The sequence below is a fragment of the Elephas maximus genome, chromosome 1 (assembly GCF_024166365.1).
Source record: "Elephas maximus indicus isolate mEleMax1 chromosome 1, mEleMax1 primary haplotype, whole genome shotgun sequence".
Taxonomy (NCBI): Eukaryota; Metazoa; Chordata; class Mammalia; order Proboscidea; family Elephantidae; genus Elephas; species Elephas maximus.
The window spans coordinates 63,929,967-63,940,873 of record NC_064819.1 but is presented as its reverse complement, the minus strand read 5'-3'; the positions used below and the strand labels follow the sequence as shown (position 1 = coordinate 63,940,873).

The window sequence follows — 10,907 nt, the reverse complement described above, 5'->3', positions numbered from 1 at the left end:
TGTGTGGGAACAGGTTGCTACTAAGGCCCCAGGAAGGGAAGAAATCAATAGCTTGGTTTCTTCCCTTCCTGGGGCCTTAGTAGCAATCCTTTTACTACTCGTGTTCGGCACCTGCCTGTTTAAGCTTTTGGTAAAGTTTCTATCTGCCAGGTTACAACAATTTCAGGCCAATTGGTATATATATATCACGTGCTTTTGGAATTACCCATAATTTTGTGCGCCTGAAAGTTTTTTTCTAGGAACTGCCAGTTCCTTGTCTAATAAGAAAGTCCCTGGGTGGTGCAAACAGTTAAGCACTTGGCTGCTAACCAAAAGTTTGGAGGTTCAAGTCCACCCAAAGGCATCTTGGAAGAAAGTCTTAGTGATTCACTTCCAAAGAACCGGCCATTGAAAACCCTGTGGAGCACAGTTCTACTTTGTCACACACAGGGTCATTATGAATTGGAACTGATTTGACAGAAACTGGCGGTGGTATCTATTAAGGAGAATTTCCTTGTACCAGCTACTCTCATGTATATGGGGCTCACATGAGAGGGGACTGGAGATCTTTTCCATTTTAGTCAAAGTGTTAAATTTGGACTAGACATAGAAAACAATCACTTCCTAATTTTCTAGATGAGGAAACTGAGGCTTAGAGAAGTTGTAACTTGCCCAAGGTCACAAAGAACTAGTAGAGTTCCCACACTTTCCTCCAGTCTCCCATTTCTAGCGAGAAGGATGGCCATTCCAGTGTAAAATAATCTAAAGCATCTGGCTAGTGTCTGTATTCCTGCAGTGGGGCAGGAAAGGGGAAGAGGAACTGACCTCAGTGTTTGTGCAGGTCCCTCAACAACAGGTAGCAAGTGGTTAATTCAAATCCATCTGCTTTATTGGTCTGGCTTGAGTGAAAACACCATCCTCCACCTTAAACCAGCTGTTGACAGGAGCTGTCATTCCTGATCCAACACACCTTTCTTCTGAAGGTTGGTTTGGAAAGATGAGATCAGATTTTTGTCTAAGTCCATTTGGGGGAATCTGTCCCCACCAATGGCAAACTGGATCCCTCAAGAACACCAGAAAAAAGCCCTAAGAAGAAGACCCTGCTAATGTTTTGGCCATACTAGGCTCAACTACAAGTTTAAATCACCAATTCCCTTGTAGGAAACCAGATATTGCTCTAAACTCTTCCCAGTCTGTGATTTCTTTAAGCTGATTCTGTCACATATGCAAATGTTCTGCTTCACAGGGCTGAAACCAGAAAAGCAAAAAGTTAAATTTCCCATGGAAAGTTATAAACATGGTCATGTTCCCATCATCACTTTAAAATTTTTAAGTAATGGAGGCCAGAGACATGTGGCCAAAAGAGGAAGTCAAAGAGATCAAAAATTCAAGAAGGATTTGGTGGGGGTGTTGATGGCTTGAAGATGGAAGGGACCATGTGGAAGATGTGAGAAGGAACTGAATTCTGCCAACAACCACTGAGTTTGGAAAAGGACCCCCAGCTCTAGTGAGAACTTCAGCCTGGCCAACACCTTGACTCACAGTCCAGTGAGACGTAAGCGGAGAACCCAGCCACACCCTGCCAGACTTCTAACCTACAGAAACTGCAAGATGATAAATTCGTGCTGTTTTTTGTCACTTAAAAAAGTTAAAATAATGCTAAGAGATCCTGGGCTGGTTCATAAAAGATGTGGGTTTCAATTCTAGCTTTGCCACTAACTGTATGACTTTCTGCCATGTCACCTAAATCCTGAGTCTCATTTCCCATATGCGAATTGGAGAGATGGTTCCATAGTCATCTAGTGCTGCTGTAACAGAAATACCACAAGTGGATGGCTTTAACAAAGAGAAATTTATTCTCTCACAGTCTTGTAGGCTAACAAGTCCAAATTCAGGGCGTCAGCTTCAGGGGAAGGCTTTCTCTTCTCTGTCAACTCTGGAGGAAGGTCCTTGTCATCGATCTTCCCTACTTGAGGAGCTTCTCAGCGCAGGAACCTCAGGTGCAAAGGACCCAATCTGCTCCTGGCGTTGCTTTCTTGGTGGTAAGAGGTCCCCCACTCTCTGCTCACTTCCCTTCCCTTTTATCTCTTGTAAGATAAAAGGTATTGGAGGCCACATCCCAGGGAAACACCCCTCACATTGGATCAGGGATGTGACCTGAGCATGGGTGTTACGTCCCACCCTGATCCTCTTTAGCCACAGGCAAAGATTATGATTTATAACACACAGGAAAATCACAAAATGGAAGACAACCACACCATACCAGGAATCATGGTCTAACCAAGTTGACCCACATTTTGGGGGTACACAATTCAACCCGTGACAGAGGGGCGTATCAATACCTACCTTCTAGAATAGTATGAAAAGCAAAAGGAAATGAGTTTGAAATTACATTGCATACTGTCAGGCATTGCATAACACCATCCTGCATTTTAAACCAGCTCTTGACAGCAGTTGTCATTCCTGAATCCAACACATCTTTCTTCTGAAGATGGTTTGGAAAGATGAGATCAGATTTTTGTCTAAATCCATTTGGGGGAACCTATAAAAAAAAAAAAAAAAAAAAATTTTATGCCCAGTAAAGACAAAGATTTTGCAATAAAGCATCCCCCCTCGAAAGTCGCTGTATTTTAAATTTCTCTCTCCATATCCCCCCCCCATTTTAATTGAGTTTAAAATTAGAGGGAAGTGTATTTTGTGAATTGGGGTAGAGGTGGTTCACTGGTAGAATTCTTACCTTCTGTGAGGGAGACCTGGGTTGAATTCCCAGCCAATGCACCTCAGATGCAGTTACCACCCGTCGATGGAGGCTGGTGTGTTACTACGATGCTGAACAGGTTTTAGCAGAGCTTCCAGACTAAGATGGACTAGGAAGAAAGGCCTGGGGGTCTACTTCCAAAAATCAGCCAACAAAAACCCCAGGGATCACAACAGTGCAATCTGTATCCTATCATGGGGATGGTTTAGGACCCAGCAGTGTTTTGTTGCATTGTGCATGAAGTCACCATGAGTCGGGGGCTGAATCAACAGCAGCTAACATTGACATTTCGTGAAACATTTCTTCACGAAAAGTGACATTAAAGGAATTTTTTAATCCAAAAACCTAAAACGACAATATATTTACTGAGGGGTCATGCATCCTTCAACACACATTCACAAGCTTGAAGTGTTATTTCAGGGACCCCTCAACAACCTCTTCTTTTGGAACAGTGTCTGGCTGAAACCTCACCACCCACATTCACATCTACAAGCAGACACAGTTCAATTGTTCCTTTTCTATTCACCGTCTTACAAACAACACCTATAAGCACTTTCACATTCATGATCTTATCTGATCCCCCTAACCCGGAAGTAAAACGGGAATGACATGACACTATAAATAAGTGGCCCCGAACTACGCCACTGGTCAAGGGCAGAGTCAGGCCTGGAACTGGTGCCATCTTATTGCAAGATAGGTACCCATCTCCAACCCCACACTGCCTGGCTACCCTGGTTTGGCAGAGGACAACTGGATTAGCCAACCCTCTCCCAACACCCTGTTTACGTGTCCTTGTGCCGAAGTCCCAGGGCCAGGCTAGAAGCCAGGACACACCACACAGGGCGGTGTGTGGATTCCTGGACTTGTTTGCTTTTAGTTAAGCAAACTGGCTTGACTTCACAAAATAAATCCAGACCGACTGATGATCAGAAGTCTCACAACTCACCTCAAGAAAACCTTCATGTTCATTTGATTTGAACGCGTTCAATAGTATTAACGTTAATCATCCACCCACCCACCCAACCCCAAAAGACAACATATCCTCTGGAGTCATGCCAGGCCATTAAGGAACTACAACAAAAAACGTCTAACATGAGACTCAATTTCCTTCTCATCTAGCTTCAACACAAGAAAGTAAAACTGAGGATGAATATTGCATTGCTAAAATTTAAAAAAGTAAAGGTAGAAAATGGAATTCAAAGCACAACTTCTTTATATACATCAGTAATTCAGTAAAGCCATCATTTAGAGTTCCTTTCTACCTTTTGAAACGGACTATTATTTGATTTTAAAGGCCCTGGGTAACAAAAACAGTTTGCACTCGACTATAAACCTAATGGTGGCAGTTCCAACCCACCCAGCAACGCTGTGGAGAAAGGCCTGGTGATCTGCTTCTGTAAAGATTACAACCAAAAAAAAAAAAAAAAGAACCCTATGGAGCAGTTCTACTCTACAACACATGGGGTCACCATGAGTTGAAATTGGGTCAGCAGCAATGGGTTTGGTTTTGGTTTATTTAATGATAGGCCAAAAAATGTACCCCAGAGATTAGAGTACACATTGGTAATGTTAATAGGAAAGGATGTGGATCCGGTTTAACAACCGCTCTGAGTCGTGATTTTGAAAGGAAGCTGTGAGAATGTACTTGGCATTCATGGGGAAGACGCAAGCACTTTGACAGGTGGAGGAAGTACGTGGATTCAGCTGTAATTCTAGTTCCAATATTAGCAAGTCAGATACACACCACTTATTATTGCTCTAGCGAATCACCCTCCATCACCTGCCCTTCTCCTCCAGCTGAGTGCCAGGAAGGGCTGGGGTTCTTCCCAGGGGGTGCCCATCAGCTCTGGGCATGCAATCAGACACACAAAACCCAGGCCCTAAATGATTATTTGAAATAATAAATAATTCTCTTACATACACCTCCACTGAGGCAGACAGCTGAGAGGGGAGATAGCATTCTCCTGTGAGGAGCTGAGATAGCAGTCTCTCGGAACCTATAGATTTGGGTGAAGGAAGGCTCAATATTACGAAGGAAAGAACATGGAAGTAAGTACTTTCAAGTAGTTTTGCATTCTTTTTCTGGCTGCCAATCATTAGCTGTGAGACCCTTGGCAAGGCAGTAACACAAAACCTTTTCTTTCTCTATGAAATGTATCTAACATCTGGTCCACTTACCCCACAGGATTATTCTTGAAGGTTCTTAAATTAAAGTACATGCAAAAATAGATAAATGGAAGGTATTATAATTGCTAAAGCCCTGGTAGTACACTGGTTAAGAGCTACAGCTGTTAACCAAAAGGTTGGTAGTTCGAATCCACCAGCCACTCTTGGAAACACTATGGGGCAGTTCTGCTCTGTCCTACAGGGTCACTATGAGTCGGAATCAACGGCAAGAGGTTTGGGTTTTTTTTTTTGTTTATTATAGTTGCTTTTAATTATTTGGAGAAATGAATTTCTTTCTTAGAATGTGGAATTGAAAGCTATCTTTAGGGCCTAAAAAAAAAAAAAACTAGGTTTATTTTCTAACAAATGAGAATAATTGAATTACAGAAAAGCCTAATTATAATTCTCTTTCAAATCCACTAGATTCATAATTTACATTAAAATAAGTTTGCTGGTTAGGGCATTGATTAAAATCACTGCTGTATAAAATGCCTCATTTGATAATTCTTTGGGAATGCAAATTCAAGTTTCTCAAACAATAGGCACAGTTTAAACATGAAACAATGTTGACATTCTAGGAGATAATTAAGAACATTAGCAAACCATAACGTTACAAAAATGTTTTTAAAGGATCTTATTGATTTCCTCAAAATGGATATGAAAAGGAAATTTGAATTAGATGTCAGTCGTAAACCTTTGTACTCACGTGTCATATTAAGAGCATAAAACTTTCAATAAAATGGCATCAATAACCCCTGTACAGGAAGCTTTTGCTTTTGCAGAGGTCTAAGTCCAAGTTCTTAATCAACCTCTGGCACTTTAGATGAGTCCTGCCTTGAATACTAATCAAGTGGAAATGGCCTTAAACACTCTCATATGAAACCTTCCTTTAAAAATCATGACAAAGAAATACATTCCTCAATAGACTTCTGGAAAGAAACCTGGGGGCATAGTGGTTAAGAGCTATGGCTGCTAACAAAAAAGTCAGCAGTTTGAACCCACCAGCCACTCCTTAAAAACCCTATGGGGCAGTTTTACTCTATTCTATAGGGTTGCTATGAGTAGGAATCCACTGGACAGCAATGGGTTTGGTTGTTTTTTTGGTTTGTTTGTTTTGGTAATAGACTTTTGGAAGATTAGAACTGATCTTAGAGAATGTTTAGTCCAATGTCGATTTTACACAAATAATGGTTTTCGATGCCTGGCAGCACTTTTTATAAGAATGACCAAAAAGCCAAAACCAAACCCATTGCCATCCAGTCCATTCTGACTCATAGTGACCCTATAGGACAGAGCAGATCTACCCCATATGGTTTCCAAGGAACACCTGGTAGAATCGAACTGCCGACCTTTTGGTTAGCAGCCATAGCTCTTAACCACTATGCCACCAGGGTTTCCAAGAAAGACCAAAGACTTCCAGCACTGGTATTTCTCTGGATAATGATCAATTCCTGTGCACTGTCAGTGTGGAATGTCATACAACAAGAAAGTCTACATCAGGGAAGGCATTGTACTTGCCCCATTAACGAAACAAGGTAAGTCCGTTGCTGTCGGTTCCGACTCACAGCGACCCTATAGGACAGAGTAGAGCTGCCCCATAGGGTTTTCAAAGAGCAGCTGGGGGATTTGAACTGCTGAACTTTCGGTTAGCAGCCACTGCTCTTAGTGGTATTCAAATTCAGGTAATTTTTGTACATTCTGAACCTAGGACGTCATAGGACTTGGCTAGTTTCTGTAGGATACAACTGAACGTGTCTAGAAACATGTATAGCACAATAAAGACTCACACACTTGATTTCCTGCTCCACATTTATTGGGGCTAGAGAGACTAAAACAGCTGTTTTCCTCCCAAAGAATTGGAAAAATATAATACAATTGCAATTTCTTAAATACATGACAAAACCTTCCGAATCACAAATCAACATGAGATGTAACAGCCTATAGACATCAATTGTGAGAGTTGTATAAAATTTCATTCATCTAAGGCATTTCTGAAATTGTCCTTAAAGTTACACATACATACAGAAGTCTATATACATAAAGGCATCCATTCATAAACAGAAAAGTCTTTCAGAAGCACAGTGTAGGGAAGGCTAACATAATACATGTTTAGACTCTGAATAATTTTTAAGAGAAAATATGAGATTCAAAGAAACAGTGATTTACATTTAAATAAGCATGTGGATTTCAAATCTGGACAGGTAAGATTTTCATGATGCAGGCTACAAGAAAATTCACACTCGTTTGTTTCTTAAAGGACTTTTTCAAAACACTGATTTTAAGTCCAGAGTGAACATTCCTGGCATGAATAAGTAGGATGCCTAAGATTCTACAAATTTGCTTCCATCTAAGCTTTCCTCCTCACCTCGCTACCTAATAACAGGAGAAAACTTTTTAGATGGGGCAACAAGTAGATGTGTCATTACCTTCAACAGGGTTTCTGGATGGTGGGTTATTATATCCAGATAACAATTTGATGAAGGCTATTTTATTTCTATTTCAAATAGACTATGGAAGGGTATACTACTTCCACCCTATAGAGCACAGGTCTACTCTGAAACACAAGGGGGTCACCATGAGTTGAAATCAACTCCATGGAAACTGGTTTTTTTTTTTTTTTGGTTTATACTTACTTCAAACACTAAAATATTTTTCCCACAACATCCAAACATTATTATCCAGACTCATATTTCTTCCTAGTGGAAAAAGAGAATCACTAGGAAAGGATAAAGCTGACCGAGAAAGGAGACAAGGTTAAACTCTTCACTGGCCAATTAACCAAAATGAAAATACCAGCCTCTGTTATCAAGTTGTCAGCTCTCTCCTTGTAAACAAAGCCTGTAGATCATCTTGGGTCACGCCCTTTGACACACCAGAGATATGTTTGGGTTTTAACCCACCAACTGGTTCCTGCTGATTCTGACAATCTCACACAGGCCAGTTCATTTAGCTATTTAAAAAAGAAGTTACTCTTTTTTTTTTCCCCAGACACTTTTCAACATTTTAAAAGTTAAATCCAGTTATTTAAAATCTGTTTGGCAAAGAACCCTCTCTTCCCCCCAAAAGAGTAGGTGAGTCTGTTATAGTATCTCTATGAGAAGACAAGTTCCTTCAGTTTTGCAAAGGAAACAGGTGCTTTCTTCCACCTTTACTCCAAATTCAGGAGCTCTCCTTCTGATAACATAACATTTTAGGTTACTTGAGATGCTTGTTTAAAGATTCTTTGTAGAGCCAGGCGTAGAGAGTTTAATAATGGAGGAGTACATCACCAATATTGACATTCTTGTCACAAAAGTTCAATTTCATTTGAGTTCTTGTGATCCCCTGAGTAGTTATAAATGCCCTTTGACCTATAATGAGGCAGTAGGCTACGTGTAAGTAAAAGTAAATGGACTACTCAAGTTTATGTACAATTATATTTATACTAATATGAAATATGTTGATAGAAGAGGGTTTTGTTTTTTTTCTGAAGTGTTTAGTGCTTAGAAAAAAAGCAAAGACTCTTAACATTAAGAAATTTCTAATAAACAATTAAAAATGGTTTTGGTTGGTTGCCATTCAAAAGCTTTCCCAGAGTTCTCATCTGTGCTCTACATAAATTGTAAGTAAAATGTCCATGACCAATAGATGTACTATACATACATCAAATATATACACGTGAATTAAAGTTCTTTAAATATACCCATTCCCACTTAACATACATTCCATTACATAAGCAAAGCATCACTCTTTAACAATAGGTCCAAGACAGCAGCAATTGAACACACTAGTTACCAGTTGCCTCAAAAATATCATAGGCCCTGATAGTTCCTGATATGGTACCCTTGGCTTCAAGACAAGCTCTCCATACACATTGAGTACAGTATCATGAAGCACCATCCTACACTGCTAATGGTAATTATATATAATCCTGTCACTGGAGAAAAAGTTTTTTTTATATTTTCAAAACCCGTTTATTAAAAAGCTGACTAATGATATAATGGGAAAAACAAGTCACAGTCAAGTGATAGAAATCTACACTCTTCAGGATATATAAAGAATTTACATGTTATTTCTTACCTATTTTTGGTTGTTGTCAATCCCTTGTACATACAGAAAGCACTCAGAATGCCTTACTAGTTGCTGAAAGGGCAATATTACATGATGCTGTGAATAGAACTGCTCTGAATTGTTTGAAAATATATAAATCACTTGATTAACAATTTGTTATTTGTTTTTTTTACAAAAAGAGATGACATGCTATTATATTTTTCCTGTTTTAAAAGAGTTATTTTTATGAGTTTACAGATACTCTTGGATAAGTTATTAACTCAGAACCAAAATTCACATATATAATATGCAAAAAATACTTAGGTTGATTTATAACAAACCATATTGGTCACAGAAGGAAAGATAAAATGGCTTTTCAGTAAACATTTGTTTTGTGTGTACTATTGGGTATGGATAGGAATTCTGGGTAGGCTGCCAATTCTAATGGATTCTAGATGTGTATATGGACTTTAATCTTTGCTCCTGGTGTGTTCTTTTAGATCCATTTCTACATCTGTTGGGTATATGAACACAGAGCCTAAGAAAGGTCCCTATTATCTATGGTGAAGGTTTTGAACTTCTCCTACCCTACCCATGTTTCATATAAGGCAACTGTCTAGCTACTGGCTGTTAAGAAAAGGGTCTATCACTTTTAGGGAAGTTCTACTTGCCAGGGTAGGGACACTAAATTAGACCATATTGCCCTACATGCTACAACCCTTGTATTGGGAAGGGACAATTCTCTCTGCACAGCAGTTTCTCCTTGAAGCTGAGATCACACAAGGGGAAATCTACTGTGCTTCTGCCAAGACACTGTGGGGAATGCTGGGGAAAGCACACCAAGTAGCCAGCAAAGGCAGAACCACCACATCTACTCCTAAGATAAGCAGCCTACTTTATACCTCCTAGGAGAATTTTCCCTTAAGCAGGCTTATCCTTCCCCTCCTACATGAAGTTCCCCCATGTTTCCACATTGGTCAAATCAATACAAAGCAGACTTCTGCTTCTCAGATACCGTGTATGTTGCCAACTGTTTGACAACATATTTATTATATCAAATGTTCACTCAGGCTCCTGGAATTTGGCTGGAAGTTCAGCAGTCTAGTGGAATCCTTTGGATGATCAAACAGTGAAGTCCTAGTTCCCCCCAAGCAATCCCAAAGCTTCCAGACATGCTCCCTAGACACAGCTGGACTGGAGAACCTCGTTCTCTTTACACAGGAACACATGCATCCTGGGCTTGGCCTTTTCCAAAGCCGAAGGCTGGCAGGCAAGTTCAAAGTCTGGACACAAGAGGCACTTGCAAAGTTTGGCAAGAAGAAGGAGGCGAGGTCACTAAACAGGGCTTTATCACTGTGCTGTCTCATAGAACCCAGACATCCGTGGCACGTGAACATGGACAGAGATCTTTAGGTTGTGGATGGGTCATGCTTTTTCTTCTTGCCCCGACAGGACTTGCAGACACAACAGATTATACATGGGGAAGCCAGGAGGAGCAAGGGTGATGTCACCAAGGCAATGATGCCCAATCCCACAAGAATCCCCACCACCTGGAAATTTAGAAGAAAAGCATATTTCAGCAGTTAAATCTTCTTGGATGTATACTTACACTTACTATACCATATTGCAGCTGTTGTTGTGTGCCATTGAGTCAATTCCGATTCACAGTGACCCTACAGGACAGAGTAGAACTGTGCCCTAGTTTCCTAGGCTGTAATCGTTATGGGAGCATATCACCAGGTCTTTTCTCTTGCAGAGCTGCTGGGTGGGCCAAACTGCCGACCTTTTGGTTAGCAGCCAAGTGCTTAGCCACTGAGCTACCAGGACTCCTTTACTATACCATACTCGGGCACATAAAAGTTACAATTATGGAGCCTTTTAGTCAGTGCTTAGCAATGGTTTGAACTGGATACAAAGCAGGGTGAGAAAAGCAAGTCAAATTCTAACTCAACCTCTTCCATCAGCTCAAATACAA

General features: G+C 40.3%; 1 protein-coding gene and 1 long non-coding RNA gene across 7 annotated transcripts in view; one reads left to right on the top strand and one right to left on the bottom strand.

Moving 5' to 3' along the window:
- The window catches only part of LOC126076190 (uncharacterized), a 44,911-nt gene that overhangs the window by 6,382 nt on the left and 27,622 nt on the right, over positions 1–10,907 (top strand). The window contains exon 1 of one of the 4 annotated variants that reach the window (XR_007517455.1): positions 892–2,021. The exons of the other annotated variants lie outside the window; for them this stretch is intronic. This is a non-coding gene — a long non-coding RNA (uncharacterized LOC126076190). Of the gene's footprint in view, positions 1–891; positions 2,022–10,907 lie in introns of those variants that run through there. 4 annotated transcript variants of the gene reach the window in all.
- Positions 8,354–10,907, bottom strand: part of RNF144B (ring finger protein 144B) — a 219,947-nt gene continuing 217,393 nt past the window's right edge. For all 3 annotated transcript variants that reach the window (XM_049884727.1, XM_049884719.1, XM_049884709.1), the window contains one exon: positions 8,354–10,482. In XM_049884727.1, coding sequence (XP_049740684.1) covers positions 10,342–10,482 — 141 coding nt within the window. In that variant the 3' untranslated portion in view covers positions 8,354–10,341. The remainder of the gene's footprint in view (positions 10,483–10,907) is intronic.